The sequence below is a fragment of the Thunnus albacares genome, chromosome 18, assembly GCF_914725855.1.
Source record: "Thunnus albacares chromosome 18, fThuAlb1.1, whole genome shotgun sequence".
Classification (NCBI taxonomy): domain Eukaryota; kingdom Metazoa; phylum Chordata; class Actinopteri; order Scombriformes; family Scombridae; genus Thunnus; species Thunnus albacares.
The window spans coordinates 3275321-3299468 of NC_058123.1; the positions used below are offsets into that span (position 1 = coordinate 3275321).

Sequence of the window (24148 nt, forward strand, 5' to 3'; positions counted from 1 at the left end):
CTGCTGAAATCAAGCAAACTGCATCAAGCAAAGTGCATAAAACAAGTGTGTTGTAAAAGATATAAAGAGAATGAAATGTATTAAAACAATATAAGTAGTAATTTAGACAGCTCAAAGCTCTGAAACAGGAGGTCATTGCCAAAGATGACTCCTAAATTTCCTTACATGTACTGAATCAAACCTGAGGTGGAAGAAGTCACAGTAGAATAAGAAAAAAAAGGTAACACTTTATTTTATTTTACTATACAAATGAAGAGACCTGTAAATTAAGTGTTACTGAAAAACGATATCTGAAGGTACATAATGATCAGGAATAAAACAGCTTAATAATGATTAATCCACTAGCATTCAGTGCTCTGTGTGTTTCCTGACTTAGGCGTGGTGTGTTGCTCTTGTGAGTTTTTCGGAGCCCTGTAGGACACCTTCATCCTCTTCACTGTTCTCTCACTCCTGCAGAGGAACGTGTTCTTCACATGATCCCTGAAGTCCTTGGAGATAAAGTAGTAAACAAAAGGGTCGATGCAGCTGTTGAGACTAGCCAGGCACAGGGTGGTGATGTAAAATTCATACAGGTGGTTGTCGACCCCGCTCAACAGGAGGATATAGTGTACCAGCAGCATGATGTTACTGGGGGTGAAGCACACTAAAAACATAACCAACACTGTGATGATCAAGACCACAGCCTTCCGTCGCTTCTTGGTGATGGCAACATTTTTCATGCTGTTCCTGAGAGCTTTGAGCATGAGGATGTAGGATATGATGCACAGAATAGTGGGAACAACAAATCCCAGAGTTCCCATTGTCAGGAAGTAGCCAGCTGCTATTTTCACCTGACTTTCCCTGGTGACATCATGGCAGGTAAGGATTTTTGGATTGAAGTTTGTTATTTTGACCTGTTGGTCATACAGGTAGATAGGGATGGTGAAAAGCCAGACCACCACCCAGACTGTGATGGAGACGGCAACGGGTATGCGGTTGTCCCTCTGCTGCTCGGACAGTGGGTGGACCACTGCCCAGTAACGCTGGATACTTATGCAGGTGATAAAGGCGATGGAGCAGTACATGTTGCTGTAGAAAAATGCCACCAGCACTTTGCACAGCCCTTCTCCGTAGACCCAGTTGTTGCCATTGAAGTGGTATGATATCTTCAGGGGGACCCAGATGACAAAGAGCAAGTCAGCCAGAGCCAGGTTTGCCATGTAGATTGACGACGGGCGTTTTTTCTTGGTCCTGAAGAGGAATATCCATATTGCCATGGCGTTGGTGGGCAGCCCCACAGCAAACACAATGATGTAGATGATTGGAAGGAAGACAGTTGTAAGATGACTGCTCAGGATTTCTTTGTCGTGGGAGCTGACGTCTTCCCCATCTTGGCTCTCTATACCAGGGTCGTCTTCTTCTGTTGTGAAGTGACAATATGAAAACACGTGAAAAGCAGAAGTATGCAGGTTTACATGCAGGAACAAACTATAATTTGACTACATCTGAAACTCAAATGTGAGCTGCACTCTGTTACTTTCAGCTGTGAGCATTTTGATCTGTTTCCTACTTGTAATAATAGTCCTCTGAGCTTTAGTCAGCAGCATTACAACAACATCCATTTTACATATAACTTTATTATATATTTTGATCAAAGTAATTCTTATCCAGCCTATAAAGGCAATCAAGACCAGAACATCAAACTAACAGGGCCTATATTAAACGTATGTTAATGTAGAATATAGGCCCTAATGTACTTTTTGGCTGGACCAGCCACAGACCAGCCGTATAACCGCGGTTGTCCGTAAGTGAGGGAGTGTCTGAGTGACTAATTGGCCGTTGCTCTTTTAAAATGAGTCAGCATGAGATGATGGACACAGAGAACAGCAGCGAGGCGCAGACTGACTGTGTTTCCTCTGCGGTGTGTTTGGATTTTATAGCTGAACTAATACCAGGATGCAAACTTTTAATTTCTCTGATGTTTTCACATCACAAACCATGAACAACAGCAGTAAAATATGAGTCTTGAAGGTAAAACATGCGACTCATGGAGCTGTTATATCAGTTTATTATGGGTCGACTGCATTGCAGATATGCTTGATTTGACTGCAATTGTGGTAACTGGGCAGAGATGAGCCTCCTGAATTTGCACGCAAAATGCTGTCAAAATTTACATTTCTAATTTCCAGCGCAGCCTCCATGATCATCGACTGGGAAAGAGGCAGAAAAAAGGCACATAGAGTCATGAGAGAGGTTGAACGCGTAGTTAAAGCGCCCCAAATAATAATAACTCTGACAAAACATTTAATGCAGAGTGAGAAACGAGAATCTGCAGAGTGAAACATATGTAACATCCCAAGATATGAGTGGAAAGTATTGTTCTTGCAACCGCATTTATACCCTTTTTCACTCAAACATAGCATAACCATGTCATGTGATACACTACTTCAGGACACTTTACCAGCAAATATTACTGGGACCACTACAGAAAATTGCAAATGAACATTTAATATCCAGGAATGCACATTATAGACACTACCACTGACCATGCCTGTATGCATGTATGTTGGAGTGTCCTTCGCATAACTTGAGAACTGTTCATTGTACCTGGCAGGTGGACAAATTTCAACAAAATTTCATATTATGATTCGTACATAAATAACTATATATGTACACCCTAAAAGCCATACATCAATACCACATGTTAGTGTATGGCAATAATTCAAAACAGTTCTGACCTGATAATCATGTAGTAATTTTTTCCTCCTATAGTTTATTCATGTGTAGTTGGTGGAGTTTGACATATTTCTTTTTTTTTTCTTTTCTTTTTGGTGGTGAAACTACTGCAATTTCCCAAAACTTGGGTATCCAAGTTAGTGAAATTGACAAAACACACTTATGTCACTTTTTGTGCAAAGAGTACATAATTTCCATTTGAATTCTATGTTCGTTTCATCTCATTTTGAATAAGATGTTGACTTTGGTGCTGCAACAAACATGAAGAGATGAGACAGTTAAAAGTGAGTTTGAGGTAAAGGGAGGCTGAGGTGAAGGTATAGTACATGGTAAAGCACAGCTGATGGTAGAAGTAGACATTGTAAGCAGTAGAATTACAGCTGAATGTTATATGTTAGTAGAATTTATTTTACAGTCACTCACGTGGTGGACCTTGACCTAGAATAACAAAAGACAAAGAAATTTACACCCATGTAATAAAGGAGTGTATACTACTACTATGCAGAATAACATACACACATTACAAACAGGGATTTTGTAGGTTCTTTGATTTGTTTTATTAAAGCATCCATTTTTCCACTGTTGTTTTTTCCACTCTAGTTTTACATTTGAATGAATACAGAATAAAGCAATATAACTAAATGTAATGTGCAGAAACATCATGTGCTGCAGCCTCACTGGGATCATCTCATAATCTGAACTTTAATGAACTGGTTAAAATAGGACAAAAAGAAATTGGGAAAATTCCACAAAAAAAATAAAGATTATAAAAGATCAGTTTCTTTTCTTTGCACTATATGAACATCACACTACTTAGACATATTTCTTTTTTTCTTTTGTTTTTGGTGATGAAACTACTGCAATTTCCCAAAACTTGGGTATCCAAGTTAGTGAAATTGAGGAAACACACTCATGCCATTTTTTGTGCAGAGTATAAAATTTCCATTCGAATTCTGTTTTCAATTCATCTAATTTTGGATAAGATGTTGGCTTTGGTGCTGCTACAAACATGAATAGATCAGACAGTGAAAAGTGAGCTTGAGATAAAGGGAGGCTGAGGTGAAGGTATAGTACATGGTAAAGCACAGCTGATGTTAGAAGTAGACATTGTAAACATTAGATTTATAACTGAGTGTTATATATTAGGAGAATTTATTTTCAGTCACTCACGTCCTTGCTTTGCACCTGGAATAACAAAAGACAGAGAGATTTATATACATGTAATAAAGGAGTATATACTACTACTATGCAGAATAACATGTTTATACACACATTACAAACAGGGATTTTGTGGGTTCTTTGTTTTGTTTTTATTAAAGCATCCATTTCCATCTAAACTGGTTGTAGCTTTGTGGCAATATCAGCAGAGGTGTAAGAGGTACAGGACAGGAGATGTGGTTCACACCAAATAAACAAGCACACTGTTTGCTTCCCCCTATTTTTACATTTGAACCAATACAGATTAAAGCAATGTTACTAAATATAATGTGCAGAAACATAACATACTGTATCTTCACTGGGACCATCTTATAATTTGAACTTTAATTAACAGGTTAAAGTAGGACAGAAAGAAATTGGTAAGATACCACGAAATAAATTAAGATTATAAAAGATCAGTGTCTTTTCTTTGCGCTATATGAACATCACACTACTCCATGCATTGACACTGAATGTGACAAGTGAACATATTCAAGTTAGCGAAATTGAGAAAACACACTTATGTCACTTTTTGTGCAAAGACTATATCATTTCCATTTGAAGTCTATGTTCATTTCATGTAATTTTGGATAAATGGTGCCACTACGAACATGAAGAGATGAGACAGTGAAAAGTGAGCTTGAGGTAAAGGGAGGCTGAGGTGAAGGTATAGTACATGGTAAAGCACAGCTAATGTTAGAAGTAGACGTTGTAAACATTAGAATTATAACTGAATGTTATATATTATTATTTACCTGGTGGACCCACTGAACCTTGATCTATAATAACAAAAGAGAAAGAAATTTACACACATGTAATAAAGGAGTGTATACGACTACTATGCAGAATAATTTAAATATACACACATTACAAACAGGGATTTTGTAGGTTCTTTGTTTTGTTTTATTAAAGCATCCATTTCCATCTAAACTGGCTGTAACTTTGTGGCAATATCAGCAGAGGTGTAAGAGGTACAGGACAGGAGATGTGGTTCACGCCAAATAAACAAGCATTGTCCAAAAGGCCCCATTTAACATTTCCCAAAGAGTACATAATTTCCATTTAAATTCTGTGTTAATTTCATGTAATTTTGGATAAGATGTTGACTTTGGCGCTGCAACAAACATGAATAGATCAGACAGTGGAAAGTGAGCTTGAGGTAAAGGGAGGCTGAGGTGAAGGTATAGTACATGGTAAAGCACGGCTGATGGTAGAAGTAGACATTGTAAACATTAGAATTACAACTGAATGTTATATATTAGGAGAATTTATTTTCAGTCACTCACCTGTTACACCTTCTATACCTGGTGGACCTTGACCCAGAATAACAAAAGACAAAGAAATTTACACGCATGTAATAAAGGAGTGTATACGACTACTATGCACAATAACATGTATATACACACATTACAAACAGGGATTTTGTAGGTTCTTTGATTTGTTTTATTAAAGCATTAAAATTGAAATTGAGAAATTGTGAAATTGAGAAAACACACTTATGTCACTTTTGTGCAAAGAGTACATAATTTCCATTTGAATTCTATGTTCGTTTCATCTCATTTTGAATAAGATGTTGACTTTGGTGCTGCAACAAACATGAAGAGATGAGACAGTGAAAAGTGAGTTTGAGGTAAAGGGAGGCTGAGGTGAAGGTATAGTACATGGTAAAGCACAGCTGATGGTAGAAGTAGACATTGTAAACATTAGAATTACAACTGAATGTTATATATTAGGAGAATTTATTTTCAGTCACTCACCTGGTGTACGTGCATTAACTCTTGTACGTCGACCTAGAATAACAAAAGACAAAGAAATTTACACGCATGTAATAAAGGAGTATATACTACTACTATGCACAATAACATGTATATACACACATTACAAACAGGGATTTTGTAGGTTCTTTGATTTGTTTTATTAAAGCATCCATTTCCATCTAAACTGGTTGTAGCTTTGCAGCAATATCAGCAGAGGTGTAAGAGGTACAGGACAGGAGATGTGGTTCATGTCGTATAAACAAGTATAATGTTTTTTCCACTCTAGTTTTACATTTGAATGAATACAGAATAAAGCAATATAACTAAATGTAATGTGCAGAAACTTTAATTAACTGGTTAAAATAGGACAAAAAGAAATTGGGAAAATTTCACAAAATAAATAAAGACTATAAAAGATCAGTTTCTTTTCTTTACACTATATGAACATCACACTACTTCATGAATTGGCACTGAATGTTACAAGTGAATGAAAACAGTTATTGCAAATCAGTTGCATAAATGTAGGGTTTAAATATTGAATAATATTTGGCAAGAGGTTGATTGTGGTGCGAGAGGTTTGAGTTTCATACTGCTTAGAAAACATTTTCTTTTCAAATAAAATTGCACATTATATTTTGTCATAAAAAAATTTACATCCACATCCTGACAGCCTTTCGTAAATACCACATGTCAGTGTATATGGCAATAATTCAATATAGTCCTGACCTGATTATAATGTAGTAATTTTTTCCTCCTATAGTTTATTCGTGTGCAGTTGGTGGAGTTTGACATATTTCTTTTTTTCTTTTCTTTTTGGTGATGAAACTACTGCAATTTCCCAAAACTTGGGTATCCAAGTTAGTGAAATTGAGGAAACACACTCATGCCATTTTTTGTGCAAAGAGTATATAATTTCCATTTGAATTTTCTGATCATTTCATCTAATTTTGGATAAGATGAAGACTTCGATGCTGCAACAAACATGAATAGATCAGACAGTGAAAAGTGATTTTGAAGTAAAGGGAGGCTGAGGTGAAGGTATAGTACATGGTAAAGCACAGCTGATGGTAGAAGTAGACATTGTAAACATTAGAATTACAACTGAATGTTATATATTAGGAGAATTTATTGTCAGTCACTCACCTGGTTGACCTGGTGCACCGTGACCTAGAATAACAAAAGACAAAGAAATTTACACACATGTAATAAAGGAGTGTATACTACTACTATGCAGAATAACATGTATATACACACATTACAAACAGGGATTTTGTAGGTTCTTTGTTTTGCTTTATTAAAGCATCCATTTCCATCTAAACTGGTTGTAGCTTTGCAGCAATATCAGCAGAGGTGTAAGAAGTACAGGACAGGAGATGTGGTTCATACCAAATAAAAAAGCACAGTGTAGGTTTTTTCCCCCACAATTTTTCCATTAAAATGAATACAGATTGAAGCAATATAACTAAATGTAATGAGCAGAAACATCATGTACCATATCATCACTGGGACCATCCCATAATCTAAACTTTAATGAACTGGTTAAAATAGGACAAAAATAAATTGGGAAAATTCCAAGAAATAAATTAAGATTATAAAAGATCAGTTTCTTTTCTTTGCACTATATGAACATCACACTACTTCATGCATTAGCACTGAATGTTACAAGTGAATGAAAATAGTTGCATAACACTCCATAAATTTTCATTGTTACGCAGATGACACCCAATTATATTTATCAATGAAGCCAGATGAACCCAATCAGTTAAACAAACTCCAAGCATGCCTTAACGACATAAAAACCTGGATGACCTGCAATTTTCTACTACTAAATTCAGATAAAACTGAAGTTATTGTGCTTGGCCCTAAACACCTTAGAAACACATTATCTAATGATATAGCTACTCTGGATGGCATTACCCTGGCCTCCAGCACCACCGTAAGGAATCTGGGAGTTATCTTTGATCAGGATATGTCCTTTAACTCCCACATAAATCAAATTTCAAGGACTGCCTTTTTTCACTTACGTAATATCACAAAAATCAGGCATAAATGTAGGGCCAAAACTTTGGTATCCAAGTTAGTGAAATTGAGGAAACACACTCATGCCATTTTTTGTGCAAAGAGTATAAAATTTCCATTTGAATTCTGTATTCGTTTCATCTAATTTTGAATAAGATGTTGGCTTTGGTGCTGCTACAAACATGAATAGATCAGACAGTGAAAAGTGAGCTTGAGATAAAGGGAGGCTGAGGTGAAGGTATAGTGCATGGTAAAGCACAGCTCATGGTAGAAGTAGACATTGTAAACATTAGATTTATAACTGAGTGTTATATATTAGGAGAATTTATTTTCAGTCACTCACGTCCTTGCTTTGCACCTGGAATAACAAAAGACAGAGAGATTTATATACATGTAATAAAGGAGTATATACTACTACTATGCAGAATAACATGTTTATACACACATTACAAACAGTGATTTTGTAGGTTCTTTGTTTTGTTTTATTAAAGCATCCATTTCCATCTAAACTGGTTGTAGCTGTGTGGCAATATCAGCAGAGGTGTAAGAGGTACAGGACAGGAGATGTGGTTCACACCAAATAAACAAGCACACTGTTTGTTTCCCCCTATTTTTACATTTGAACCAATACAGATTAAAGCAATGTTACTAAATATAATGTGCAGAAACATAACATATTGTATCTTCACTGGGACCATCTTATAATTTGAACTTTAATTAACAGGTTAAAGTAGGACAAAAAGAAATTGGTAAGATACCACAAAATAAATTAAGATTATAAAAGATCAGTGTCTTTTCTTTGCGCTATATGAACATCACACTACTCCATGCATTGACCCTGAATGTGACAAGTGAACATATTCAAGTTAGCGAAATTGAGAAAACACACTTATGTCACTTTTTGTGCAAAGAGTATATCATTTCCATTTGAAGTCTATGTTCATTTCATGTAATTTTGGATAAATGGTGCCGCTACGAACATGAAGAGATGAGACAGTGAAAAGTGAGCTTGAGGTAAAGGGAGGCTGAGGTGAAGGTATAGTACATGGTAAAGCACAGCTGATGGTAGAAGTAGACGTTGTAAACATTAGAATTACAACTTAATGCTATATATTATTATTTACCTGGTGGACCCACTGAACCTTGATCTATAATAACAAAAGAGAAAGAAATTTACACACATGTAATAAAGGAGTGTATACTACTACTATGCAGAATAATTTAAATATACACACATTAAAAACAGGGATTTTGTAGGTTCTTTGTTTTGTTTTATTAAAGCATCCATATCCATCTAAACTGGCTGTAACTTTGCAGCAATATCAGCAGAGGTGTAAGAGGTACAGGACAGGAGATGTGGTTCACGCCAAATAAACAAGCATTGTCCAAAAGGCCCCATTTAACATTTCCCAAAGAGTATATAATTTCCATTTAAATTCTGTGTTAATTTCATCTAATTTTGGATAAGATGTTGACTTTGGCGCTGCTACAAACATGAATAGATCAGACAGTGGAAAGTGAGCTTGAGGTAAAGGGAGGCTGAGGTGAAGGTATAGTACATGGTAAAGCACAGCTGATGGTAGAAGTAGACATTGTAAACATTAGAATTACAACTAAATGTTATATATAAGGAGAATTTATTTTCAGTCACTCATGTGGTTGAAGTGCTGGAATAACAAAAGACAAAGAGATTTACACACATGTAATAAAGTGTATACTACTACTGTGTAGAATTACATAAATATACACACAGGGATTGCATATTATATTTTGTCATAAAAAAATGTACATCTACATCCTGACAGCCTTTCGTAAATACCACATGTTAGTGTATATGGCAATAATTCAATATAGTCCTGACCTGATTATCATGTAGTAATTTTTTCCTCCTATACTTTATTTGTGTGTAGTTGGTGGAGTTTGACATATTTCTTTTTTTCTTTTCTTTTTGGTGATGAAACTACTGCAATTTCCCAAAACTTGGGTATCCAAGTTAATGAAATTGAGGAAACACACTCATGCCATTTTTTGTGCAAAGAGTACATAATTTCCATTTGAATTTTCTGATCATTTCATCTAATTTTGGATAAGATGAAGACTTCGATGCTGCAACAAACATGAATAGATCAGACAGTGAAAAGTGATTTTGAAGTAAAGGGAGGCTGAGGTGAAGGTATAGTACATGGTAAAGCACAGCTGATGGTAGAAGTAGACATTGTAAACATTAGAATTACAACTGAATGTTATATATTAGGAGAATTTATTTTCAGTCACTCACCTGGTATACCTTCATTACCTGGTGCACTGTGACCTAGAATAACAAAAGACAAAGAAATTTACACACATGTAATAAAGGAGTGTATACTACTACTATGCAGAATAACATGTATATACACACATTACAAACAGGGATTTTGTAGGTTCTTTGTTTTGTTTTATTAAAGCATCCATTTCCATCTAAACTGGCTGTAACTTTGCAGCAATATCAGCAGAGGTGTAAGAGGTACAGGGCAGAAGATGCAGTTCACGCCAAATAAACAAGCATTGTCCAAAAGGCCCCCCCCCCCACTCTCTCTTTCTCCCTCTCTTCCCCCACCTGAACTCTGCATCATGTGACATGGACTTTGGGGCTCATCAGAACTAAACTAGGTTGACCCGCAGTTTCCTCAAGATGGTAGTCTGAAATCCGCCACGCATCAGACGCTCTTTTGGGTGAAGAACTTTGCTTTGTACTAACAGTCATCTGGTGTCAAGTGCGTCTAGCGCAAGTGAGTGAAGTGTTTAAGAATGTTGTTATAGTTGCTGTTCGTTAGTGAATTGTTTCTGTGTTAACCGAACTAAAGGGGCTCATATTCATGTATTCTGCCGACTGTGTAGCCTCATATTAGCAGCTACTGTTTCCCACAGTCACTAGATGTTAACAGGCATCATGTCTCAAGCATACGGTTAGGACTTTATGTTTGAGTTGTGATGTGTAATATTTACCATATTACCAATAGAATAGTGGACTGAACGGCCATTTGTAGGTCCGCTCTTTAATTAACAGGCGTGCTCAACCCGTGCAGTGTAGCAGCTCGTTCAGCCCCCGGATTGATGTCATGCATGTCTACTACTGGCCATTAGATGGCAGTGTTGCACTGCTGATGTACATTAACCCACTGTTAAAGGGAATATACTGCTTCAGCCTCAGCTATGCCTGTTTAATACATGGCCACATTATTTATCAGCTGTTTGCCAGTTGTATTATCTTGTATAGTTGAAATTTATACATTCAGAAAGTAATATAGTTTATCATTTCTACATTAGCCTGTTATACTTTCATACGGATATCTGACATGTTTATTCTGATTTATTATGTTCATTTACACAGAACCACTGAGTCATCAGACACTTGAACAAGGATTGTGGTTGTGGTGGTGACAATAAATCCATACAAATTCAAGACATCTGCGTGATTCTTCACCTGTAGCGAGTTCCACGTGAACAAATCCAGCACATAGTCATAGCAGGGAACTAGAGCTTCCTCACAAGCATACTGTTTGTTTTCTTCTATTTTTCCATTTTAATCAATACAGAGTAAAGCAATATAACTAAATATAATGTGCAGAAACGTACTGTAGCCTCACTGGTACCATCCCATAATTTGAACTTTAATTAACTGGTTAAAGTAGGACAGAACAAAATTGGTAAAATACCAAGAAATAAATTAAGATTAAAAAAAATAAGTTTCTTTTCCTGCACTATGTGACCATCACACTACTTCATGCACAAGGCACTAAATGCTACAAGTTTCTTTGAATCACAGAAAACCTCCTGCGTCTCATTTCTGTTCATGTCAACAGCAAAAGTGAACACAACAGCTGTGATGCGGTGCCAAAGCTTTGGGACCGTCCTGTAGGTCCCGGGAGCCACCACTGCTTCAGCCCCAAGTGTTTTGAGCCTTTCCCCGCATGTTTCATCTCCTCAAAACTGTTATAAATGTAACAAAGTGGAAGAGAAATATGTTGCTGCACAACAAGATGCTTACAGGTCGTGGACGCGTTACAGGTAGTAAAGTTACTTTTAGAATGAGCGGAGCGGTTTCCAGTGTTTCACGCTTCTCTCCACATGTCAGCACAGAGATTGTTACATAATGAAAATTGCAGAGAGAGAAAAAACACAGTTTGTGTGTCTTTAGTCAGCAAATGTGCGCACACGGAGCTCTCCAACATCACAAATCAACGTTCATGTATTTTGCTTCTTTTACTTCTATAGTATTTCGCTTCTATAACATAATCTACTGAAATGTCCATCAGAATAGTTTTTATACAGCTTTTAATGAGACTGAAATACCTGCAGCATCACACAGCAGCTGAAACGATACATTAGTGATGTGCGCATTCACGCACCTGGCACAGTAGCAGTAACTTCATTAACAGGATCGGCAAGGATCTAACGGTAAATAATGTTCTGTGTTCTGCTACCCATCTACACCATTGACTGTATATAAAAAGGTCAGCTGTTACACACAGATTCCAGGTTTATACGGTAGGATTAAACATACAATGTCTGTGTCCGCGACCCCAGAAAATATATGAATGGAACCGTGTGCGCGTCCGCGGTCCCCCCGCACTTCTGAAATGAATCCGGCGCCCCCTGACACTGACTATCTCTGTCACAAATTGTCCACAGTTTCACACATTGACCATACACGGTCCAGCCATATAGGCTACTAGGTATTGACCAAGTCTTTTTGGATTTTAAATCAGAGGTGTAAGAGGTACATGACAGGAGATGTGGTTCACGTCGTATAAACAAGTATAATGTTTTTTCCCCTCTAGTTTTACATTTGAATTAATACAGAATAAAGCAATATAACTAAATGTAATGCGCAGAAACATCATGTGCTGCAGCCTCACTGGGACCATCTCATAATCTGAACTTTAATTAACTGGTTAATATAGGACAAAAAGAAATTGGGAAAATTCCAAGAAATAAATCAAGATTATAATAGATCAGTTTCTTTTCTTTGCACTATATGAACATCACACTACTTCATGTATTGACACTGAATTTTACAAGTAAATGAAAATAGTTATTGCAAATTAGTTGCATAAATGTAGGGCTTAAATAGTGAATAATATTTGGCAAGAGGTTGATTGTGGTGCGAGAGGTTTGAGTTTCATACTGCTTAGAAAACATTTTATTTTCAAACAAAATTTCGCATTATATTTTGTCATAAAAAATGTACATATACACCCTGAAAGCGTTGCGTGAATACCACATGTTAGTGCATATGGCAATAATCCTATATAGTTCTGACCTGTGTGTGTAGTTGGTGGAATTAGACGTGTTGTTTTTTTGTATTAGAATTACTACAATTTCTCAGAACTTGGGAGTGAAATTGAAAAAAACAGCAACAAAATGTTGCTACTTTTTCTGCAAAGACTACATCATTTCCATTCGAATTTTCTGATCATTTCATGTAAATTTGGATAAAATGTAGACTTTGGTGCTGCTACGAATATGAATAGATCAGACAATGAAAAGTGAGCTCGAGGTAAAGGGAGGCTGCTAGTAAATGAAAATTGCAGAGAGAGTAAAAGATGCAGTTTGTGTGTCTTTAGTCAACAGAGGTGCGCACACAGAGCTCTCCAACATAACAAATCAACTTTCATGTATTTTGCTTCTTTTACTTCTCTAGTATTTCGCATCTATAACATAATCTACTGAAATGTCCGTCAGAAAAGGTTACAGTCTGAGACTGAATTGTACATTAATATCGTTCATGTGTCACTGAATGTAATCCGGGATGTTGCAAAAACATCAGTACTGATGTTTGTCGTCCACAGTTGGCTGTGCGTCAGATTCTTTCCTTTTTACTTCATTAAATACCTGCAGCATCACACAGCAGCTGAAACGATACATTAGTGATGTGCGCATTCACGCACCTGGCACAGTAGCAGTAACTTCATTAACAGGATCGGCAAGTATTAAACTGTAAATAATGTTCTGTGTTCTGTTACCCATCTACACCATTGACTGTATATAAAGAGGTCAGCTGTCACACACAGATTCCAGGTTTATACGGTAGGATTGTTTGTAATAAAGCATATTCATAAACATACAATATCTGTGTCCGCGACCTCAGAAAATATATGAATGGAACCGTGTGCGCGTCCGCGGTCCCCCCGCACTTCTGGATTGAATCCGGCGCCCCTGACACTGACTATCTCTGTAACAAATTGTCCACAGTTTCACACATTGTCCATACACGGTCCAGCAATATAGGCTACTAGGTTATGACCAAGTCTTTTTGGATTTTAAATCTACCTGAGCTGAATGTTTTCATGACAGCATAAAACATTAGTGATGGAAAAAAACAAAGCAATATCTTACCTGACTGACAAAGACAAGTCTGGACGCAACACAGAAGGAGAAACAGGTGAGACCATCGAGTCTTTAAAGTCATGGCTGCAAAAGCGGGTTAAAATAAAATGTAATGTAATGTCCGATGGTGTTACTGCTTCACTGTTTGAAGTGTCATCCCCTCTTCAAATAGATGATTTGGACACTAGTTGATGTCACTGAGTCAGCTGACCGCATCTAACCAACCGAGACACAGCTCGGGTTGATTTCGGTGATATGATAATAATCTCACTCATGAGTTCATCTTCCTTCCGTCATTGATAACTAGAACGCGCATTTCTCTTCATCTGCACTACAGGAATATTATATGGAAACATTCAAAACCCGCTTATCAATGATATTTCTACGCCTCCACTGATATAATATCAAAGAATAACTTATATATTGTCAGAAGATATTTTATGTTTAAATGACCAGCGTGTGTGATTTTTTTTTTTTTTGGTCTGCAGCTTTCATTTATGGACTTTGGTGGTTATTGTCCTTCTATTTAGATTATGCATTGAATTTTAGAAGTGACAGTAACACAGCATAAAATACTCTATAACAAGCAAAAGCCATGCATTCAAACTATTACTTCACTATAAGTACATTATTAATTATCTGTTACCAGATTCTCATATGTGAATATTTGCTAGTTTTCTTATATATTATATATATTTCTTATGTATTTGGGTTTTTGAGTCTTGGTCCTCTAATAATCTGAACAGCTGCATTAGTTGTGACTTTGGGTTGAAAGGATGAAATTTAATAACTTTTTTGAACCCTTCCCCTAGCTTTTCATGTAGTGCATCAGGTCAAAATTTATTTCTCGTTCATGACCAATGTTCTTTGTTGGATTATATAAATACTGAGGTCATGAATGCAAATTCCAAATCTCCTGCCGCTTAATGTCTTGATGTTGATGATGTGATGTGATGTTGAACTTGAATATCTCACTTTATTTATTAATATGCCGATTATTTTCTCAATTGATCAATGTTTATTTTTTATACATATCAGAAAATTGTGAAAAAAAAAACATCAAAATTTCCTACAAATGGTTAATTTTAACATTTGAGAATCTGGAACCATCAAAGTATTGGCGTTTATACTTGAAAATGACTGCAGCAATTGATGATCAAAATAGCTACCTGTTAATTTTCTGTTGATTGAATAATCAGTGAATTGAGCTATAGTTTCAGCTCTACTTTCAACATTTCATTACAGAACATGCTTAGTATGTCACAATATACGTAAAAAGAAAAACCCAAAAAATCTAAAAGAAACAAACAAACAACAAAAAAGAAAACTCAATATTTTGGATTAATTAGATTCATTGGATTAACATAAATTCAGCGGACAAAAGCACTTCATCAGACTAAATGTCTCTGGTTTGTACAAAGTTTGCCACGTCCACTTTATCTTGTTGTGCAACTACTGATACGTGACGTTTCAACGAAGGTCAAGTTCATGTCAATCCCTCTAATTCCCTGCTGACTTCAAAACTGTCCTCATCACGTAAAATGATCAGTTAAATCTTAAAAAACAGCTCTGAAGCAATCTAGTAACTAAGGTAAATATGCAACTGAGTGATGTGACCACGTCTTTCTACTCCTCTAATAATCTGAACAGCTGTATTCTGGACAAACTGGAGACGTGACTTTGGGTTGATTCTAAACACAAGACAAGTTCATAAAATTATAAAATATGTAAAAACTGGTTCAATTTGTAAAGATTATTCTTTACTTTGGAGAAAGTTTTATTTTCTTACTTTTGTCCCAAACAGGAAGCACAAACTCCAACTGCATGTTTAATATGTTGAAAACTGCAGTTGCCTTTTATTATTTTATTTCCTTTTATAATCTACAGTAATAGTTAAAGTTCTTCAACATGCTGTAAGGCAGTAAATGGGAAATAATATTGAGGGGCATGTTTTTTGTGACCTAGGTTACTTGCCATAGTTGGGAAATTGTGGAGAGGGTTAAAAAGAAGAGGAGAAGAAGAGGTTTTTTTGGGAGAAATCAATTGTATTATTGGTTGCATATGCTAACATGTTGTGTGTAAACTGAGAACAGTGATAAATAAAGTTCAGTAAAAGTTTACCTTCACCTCCCGTGGTATTCTGTGCAGCAGTGTAACAGAGGAGGAGTGAACAAGAGCTGAGTGACAATCATTAACTGAAGTGAAGAATTACGGTGTTAAAATGCCATTTCAAAAGAAAAGAAGAAAAAACAAAGAAGGGTGGATGATGTGTGTTTCCACAAAATGGCAACAAATTAGTTGATATTTTTACAGTTGGACAAAGAAAGAGACATTTCTGACATTATGCCAGGCCCTGAGAGGTATGAAAAATCTTCTACACACAGAATAAATAATTGGGATGAAATTTTGTCTTTGAGGGGAATTTTAGATGAACATAACCCTGGATTGTGAGCAAAGGTTAAAATATCAGGATTGTTTTGAAAATGAGAAATACCTGGATTGACCTTTCCCATGTCGACCCGTCCACAGAGTCAGGAAACTGCTAGTTAGACAATGACTTTTATTGACAAACTAAAATGTAGATATACAAGCAAAAATTATTACTTTAAACAACACAGACAAACTTGTATCCTACATTATGAAACCAGCTAAATTTTGCCCATTTTAGGTTTGGGTCTCAATTCTGGCACATCAAACATTGACAGAAAATTCATCAAATTACAACATGGAATAAAAGATTAGACCCATTAAAACTGCATAAAGGCAATCATTCATACCCTGCTGAAATCAAGCAAACTGCATCAAGGAAAGTGCATAAAACAAGTGTGTTGTAAAAGATATAAAGATAATTAAATGTATTAAAACAATATAAGCAGTAATTTAGACAGCTCAAAGCTCTGAAACAGGAGGTCATTGCCAAAGATGACTCCTAAATTTCCTTGCATGTACTGAACCAAACCTGAGGTGGAAGAATTCACAGTAGAATAAGAAAAAAAAGGTAACACATTTTATTTTACTATACAAATGAAGAGACCTGTAAATTAAGTGTTACTGAAAAACGATATCTGAAGGTAGATAATGATCAGGAATAAAACAGCTTAATAATGATTAATCCACTAGCATTCAGTGCTCTGTGTGTTTCCTGACTTAGGCGTGGTGTTTTGCTCTTGTGAGTTTTTCGGAGCCCTGAAGGACACCTTCATCCTCTTCACTGTTCTCTCACTCCTGCAGAGGAATGTGTTCTTCACATGATCCCTGAAATTCTTGGAGATAAAGTAGTAAACAAAAGGGTCGATGCAGCTGTTGAGACTAGCCAGGCACAGGGTGGTGATGTAAAATCCGTACAGGTGGTTGTCGGCCCCGCTCCACAGGAGGATATAGTGTACCAGCAGCATGATGTTACTGGGGGTGAAGCACACTAAAAACATAACCAACACTGTGATGATCAAGACCACAGCCTTCCGTCGCTTCTTGGTGATGGCAGCATTTTTCATGCTGTTCCTGAGAGCTTTGAGCATGAGGATGTAGGATATGATGCACAGAATAGTGGGAACAACAAATCCCAGAGTTCCAATTGTCAGGAAGTAGCCAGCTGCTATTCCCACCTGATCTTTCCTGGTGACATCATGGCAGGTAAGGATTTGTGGATTGAAGTTTGTTACTCTGACCTGTTGGTCATACAGGTAGAGAGGGATGGTGATAAGCCAGACCACCACCCAGACTGTGATGGAGACGGCAACGGGTATGCATTTGTCCCTCTGCTGCTCAGACAATGGGTGGACCACCGCCCAGTAACGCTGGACACTTATGCAGGTGATAAAGGCGATGGAGCAGTACATGTTGCTGTAGAAAAACGCCACCAGCACTTTGCACAGCCCTTCTCCGTAGATCCAGTTGTTTCCATGGAAGTGGTATGATATCTTCAGGGGGACCCAGATGACAAAAAGCAAGTCAGCCAGAGCCAGGTTTGCCATGTAGATTGACGACGGGCGTTTTTTCTTGGTCCTGAAGAGGAATATCCATATTGCCATGGCGTTGGTGGGCAGCCCCACAGCAAACACAATGATGTAGATGATTGGAAGGAAGACAGTTGTAAGATGACTGCTCAGGATTTCTTTGTCTTGAGGTTTGACTTCTACCCCATCTGGGCTCTGGCCTGTGAAGTGACAATATGAAAACATGTGAAAAGCAGAAGTATGCAGGTTTACATGCAGGAACAAACTATAATTTGACTACATCTGAAACTCAAATGTGAGCTGCACTCTATTACTTTCAGCTGTGAGCATTTTGATCTGTTTCCTACATGTAATAATAGTCCTCTGAGCTTTAGTCAGCAGCATTACAACAACATCCATTTTACATATAACTTTATTATATATTTTGATCAAAGTAATTCTTGAATCAATCAAGACCAAAACATCAAACTAATAGGGCCTATATTAAACGTATGTTAATGTAGAATATAGGCCCTAATGTACTTTTTGGCTGGACCAGCCACAGACCAGCCGTATAACCGCGGTTGTCCGTAAGTGAGGGAGTGTCTGAGTGAGTAATGAAGTTTCACCATTGGTTGGCCAGTCGAGTGATGAAGTTTCACCATTGGCCGTTGCTCTTTTAAAATGAGTCAGCATGAGATGATGGACACAGAGAACAGCAGCGAGGCGCAGACTGACTGTGTTTCCTCTGCGGTGCGTTTGGATTTTATAGCTGAACTAATACCAGGATGCAAACTTTTAATTTCTCTGATGTTTTCACATCACAAACGATGAACAACAGCAGTAAAATATGAGTCTTGAAGGTAAAACATGCGACTCATGGAGCTGTTATATCAGTTTATTATGGGTCGACTGCATTGCAGATATGCTTGATTTGACTGCAATTGTGGTAACTGGGCAGAGATGAGCCTCCTGAATTTGCACGCAAAATGCTGTCAAAATTTACATTTCTAATTTCCAGCGCAGCCTCCATGATCATCGACTGGGAAAGAGGCAGAAAAAAGGCACATAGAGTCATGAGAGAGGTTGAACGCGTAGTTAAAGCGCCCCAAATAATAATCACTCTGACAAAACATTTAATGCAGAGTGAGAAACGAGAATCTGCAGAGTGAAACATATGTAACATCCCAAGATATGAGTGGAAAGTATTGTTCTTGCAACCGCATTTATACCCTTTTTCACTCAAACATAGCATAACCATGTCATGTGATACACTACTTCAGGACACTTTACCAGCAAATATTACTGGGACCACTACAGAAAATTGCAAATGAACATTTAATATCCAGGAATGCACATTATAGACACTACCACTGACCATGCCTGTATGCATGTATGTTGGAGTGTCCTTCGCATAACTTGAGAACTGTTCATTGTACCTGGCAGGTGGACAAATTTCAACAAAATTTCATATTATGATTCGTACATAAATAACTATATATGTACACCCTAAAAGCCATACATCAATACCACATGTTAGTGTATGGCAATAATTCAAAACAGTTCTGACCTGATAATCATGTAGTAATTTTTTCCTCCTATAGTTTATTCATGTGTAGTTGGTGGAGTTTGACATATTTCTTTTTTTTTTTCTTTTCTTTTTGGTGGTGAAACTACTGCAATTTCCCAAAACTTGGGTATCCAAGTTAGTGAAATTGAGAAAACACACTTATGTCACTTTTTGTGCAAAGAGTACATAATTTCCATTTGAATTCTATGTTCGTTTCATCTCATTTTGAATAAGATGTTGACTTTGGTGCTGCAACAAACATGAAGAGATGAGACAGTTAAAAGTGAGTTTGAGGTAAAGGGAGGCTGAGGTGAAGGTATAGTACATGGTAAAGCACAGCTGATGGTAGAAGTAGACATTGTAAGCAGTAGAATTACAGCTGAATGTTATATGTTAGTAGAATTTATTTTACAGTCACTCACGTGGTGGACCTTGACCTAGAATAACAAAAGACAAAGAAATTTACACCCATGTAATAAAGGAGTGTATACTACTACTATGCAGAATAACATACACACATTACAAACAGGGATTTTGTAGGTTCTTTGATTTGTTTTATTAAAGCATCCATTTCCATCTAAACTGGTTGTAGCTTTGCAGCAATATCAGCAGAGGTGTAAGAGGTACAGGACAGGAGATGTGGTTTACGTCGTATAAACAAGTATAATGTTTTTTCCACTCTAGTTTTACATTTGAATGAATACAGAATAAAGCAATATAACTAAATGTAATGTGCAGAAACATCATGTGCTGCAGCCTCACTGGGATCATCTCATAATCTGAACTTTAATGAACTGGTTAAAATAGGACAAAAAGAAATTGGGAAAATTCCACAAAAAAAATAAAGATTATAAAAGATCAGTTTCTTTTCTTTGCACTATATGAACATCACACTACTTAGACATATTTCTTTTTTTCTTTTGTTTTTGGTGATGAAACTACTGCAATTTCCCAAAACTTGGGTATCCAAGTTAGTGAAATTGAGGAAACACACTCATGCCATTTTTTGTGCAGAGTATAAAATTTCCATTCGAATTCTGTTTTCAATTCATCTAATTTTGGATAAGATGTTGGCTTTGGTGCTGCTACAAACATGAATAGATCAGACAGTGAAAAGTGAGCTTGAGGTAAAGGGAGGCTGAGGTGAAGGTATAGTACATGGTAAAGCACGGCTGATGGTAGAAGTAGACATTGTAAACATTAGAATTACAACTGAATGTTATATATTAGGAGAATTGATTTTCAGTCACTCACCTGTTACACCTTCTATACCTGGTGGACCTTGACCCAGAATAACAAAAGACAAAGAAATTTACACGCATGTAATAAAGGAGTGTATACGACTACTATGCACAATAACATGTATATACACACATTACAAACAGGGATTTTGTAGGTTCTTTGATTTGTTTTATTAAAGCATTAAAATTGAAATTGAGAAATTGTGAAATTGAGAAAACACACTTATGTCACTTTTGTGCAAAGAGTACATAATTTCCATTTGAATTCTATGTTCGTTTCATCTCATTTTGAATAAGATGTTGACTTTGGTGCTGCAACAAACATGAAGAGATGAGACAGTGAAAAGTGAGTTTGAGGTAAAGGGAGGCTGAGGTGAAGGTATAGTACATGGTAAAGCACGGCTGATGGTAGAAGTAGACATTGTAAACATTAGAATTACAACTGAATGTTATATATTAGGAGAATTTATTTTCAGTCACTCACCTGGTGTACGTGCATTAACTCTTGTACGTCGACCTAGAATAACAAAAGACAAAGAAATTTACACGCATGTAATAAAGGAGTATATACTACTACTATGCACAATAACATGTATATACACACATTACAAACAGGGATTTTGTAGGTTCTTTGATTTGTTTTATTAAAGCATCCATTTCCATCTAAACTGGTTGTAGCTTTGCAGCAATATCAGCAGAGGTGTAAGAGGTACAGGACAGGAGATGTGGTTCACGTCGTATAAACAAGTATAATGTTTTTTCCACTCTAGCTTTACATTTGAATGAATACAGAGTAAAGCAATATAACTAAATGTAATGTGCAGAAACTTTAATTAACTGGTTAAAATAGGACAAAAAGAAATTGGGAAAATTTCACAAAATAAATAAAGACTATAAAAGATCAGTTTCTTTTCTTTACACTATATGAACATCACACTACTTCATGAATTGGCACTGAATGTTACAAGTGAATGAAAACAGTTATTGCAAATCAGTTGCATAAATGTAGGGTTTAAATATTGAATAATATTTGGCAAGAGGTTGATTGTGGTGCGAGAGGTTTGAGTTTCATACTGCTTAGAAAACATTTTCTTTTCAAATAAAATTGCACATTATATTTTGTCATAAAAAAATGTACATCTACATCCTGACAGCCTTTCGTAAATACCACATGTCAGTGTATATGGCAATAATTCAATATAGTCCTGACCTGATTATAATGTAGTAATTTTTTCCTCCTATACTTTATTCGTGTGCAGTTGGTGGAGTTTGACATATTTCTTTTTTTCTTTTCTTTTTGGTGATGAAACTACTGCAATTTCCTAAAACTTGGGTATCCAAGTTAGTGAAATTGAGGAAACACACTCATGCCATTTTTTGTGCAAAGAGTATATCATTTCCATTTGAATTTTCTGATCATTTCATCTAATTTTGGATAAGATGAAGACTTCGATGCTGCAACAAACATGAATAGATCAGACAGTGAAAAGTGATTTTGAAGTAAAGGGAGGCTGAGGTGAAGGTATAGTACATGGTAAAGCACAGCTGATGGTAGAAGTAGACACTGTAAACATTAGAATTACAACTGAATGTTATATATTAGGAGAATTTATTTTCAGTCACTCACCTGGTACACCTTCTTTACCTGGTGCACCGTGACCTAGAATAACAAAAGACAAAGAAATTTACACACATGTAATAAAGGAGTGTATACTACTACTATGCAGAATAACATGTATATACACACATTACAAACAGGGATTTTGTAGGTTCTTTGTTTTGCTTTATTAAAGCATCCATTTCCATCTAAACTGGTTGTAGCTTTGCAGCAATATCAGCAGAGGTGTAAGAAGTACAGGACAGGAGATGTGGTTCATACCAAATAAAAAAGCACAGTGTAGGTTTTTTTCCCCACAATTTTTCCATTAAAATGAATACAGATTGAAGCAATATAACTAAATGTAATGCGCAGAAACATTATGTACCATATCATCACTGGGACCATCCCATAATCTAAACTTTAATGAACTGGTTAAAATAGGACAAAAATAAATTGGGAAAATTCCAAGAAATAAATTAAGATTATAAAAGATCAGTTTCTTTTCTTTGCACTATATGAACATCACACTACTTCATGCATTAGCACTGAATGTTACAAGTGAATGAAAATAGTTATTGCAAATTAGTTGCATAACACTCCATAAATTTTCATTGTTATGCAGATGACACCCAATTATATTTATCAATGAAGCCAGATGAACCCAATCAGTTAAACAAACTCCAAGCATGCCTTAACGACATAAAGACCTGGATGACCTGCAATTTTCTACTACTAAATTCAGATAAAACTGAAGTTATTGTGCTTGGCCCTAAACACCTTAGAAACACATTATCTAATGATATAGCTACTCTGGATGGCATTACCCTGGCCTCCAGCACCACCGTAAGGAATCTGGGAGTTATCTTTGATCAGGATATGTCCTTTAACTCCCACATAAATCAAATTTCAAGGACTGCCTTTTTTCACTTACGTAATATCACAAAAATCAGGCATAAATGTAGGGCTTAAATAGTGAATAATATTTGGCAAGAGGTTGATTGTGGTGCGAGAGGTTTGAGTTTCATTCTGCTTAGAAAACATTTTATTTTCAAACAAAATTTCGCATTATATTTTGTCATAAAAATGTACATATACACCCTGAAAGCGTTGCGTGAATACCACATGTTAGTGCATATGGCAATAATTCTATATAGTTCTGACCTGTGTGTGTAGTTGGTGGAATTAGACGTGTTGTTTTTTTGTATTAGAATTACTACAATTTCTCAGAACTTGGGAGTGAAATTGAAAAAAACAGCAACAAAATGTTGCTACTTTTTCTGCAAAGACTACATCATTTCCATTCGAATTTTCTGATCATTTCATGTAAATTTGGATAAGATGTTGACTTTGGTGCTGCTACCAATATGAATAGATCAGACAATGAAAAGTCACGTGTCACTGAATGTAATCCGGGATGTTGCAAAAACATCAGTAATGATGTTTGTTGTCCACAGTTGGCTGTGCGTCAGATTCTTTCCTTTTTACTTTATTAAATACCTGCAGCATCACACAGCAACTGAAACGATACATTAGTGATGTGCGCATTCACGCACGTGGCACAGCAGCAGTAACTTCATTAACAGGATCGGCAAGGATCTAACGGTAAATAATGTTCTGTGTTCTGTTACCCATCTACACCATTGACTGTATATAAAGAGGTCAGCTGTTACACACAGATTCCAGGTTTATACGGTAGGATTGTTTGTAATAAAGCATATACATAAATATACAATATCTGTGTCCGC

At 36.4% G+C, this 24148-nt stretch overlaps 3 protein-coding genes and 1 pseudogene across 3 annotated transcripts in view; 1 reads left to right on the forward strand and 3 right to left on the reverse strand.

Moving 5' to 3' along the window:
• LOC122968041 (oocyte zinc finger protein XlCOF6-like) overlaps window positions 1-24148 on the forward strand; it is an 813118-nt gene that overhangs the window by 656170 nt on the left and 132800 nt on the right. The window lies entirely within an intron of this gene.
• LOC122968950 overlaps window positions 1-24148 on the reverse strand; it is a 104182-nt pseudogene that overhangs the window by 75107 nt on the left and 4927 nt on the right.
• Window positions 310-9981, reverse strand: LOC122968951 (proteinase-activated receptor 2-like). Its single transcript, XM_044334497.1, has 9 exons — window positions 9967-9981; window positions 8813-8836; window positions 8032-8046; window positions 6813-6836; window positions 5670-5702; window positions 4668-4691; window positions 3886-3900; window positions 3139-3153; window positions 310-1478 (listed from the first exon to the last, which is right to left on the reverse strand). The coding sequence occupies exons 1-9, from the start codon at window positions 9979-9981 to the stop codon at window positions 342-344; spliced, it is 1302 nt and encodes a 433-aa protein (XP_044190432.1). The 3' UTR covers window positions 310-341.
• Window positions 17100-18343, reverse strand: LOC122968953 (proteinase-activated receptor 2-like). Its single transcript, XM_044334500.1, has 2 exons — window positions 18328-18343; window positions 17100-18213 (listed from the first exon to the last, which is right to left on the reverse strand). The coding sequence occupies exons 1-2, from the start codon at window positions 18341-18343 to the stop codon at window positions 17174-17176; spliced, it is 1056 nt and encodes a 351-aa protein (XP_044190435.1). The 3' UTR covers window positions 17100-17173.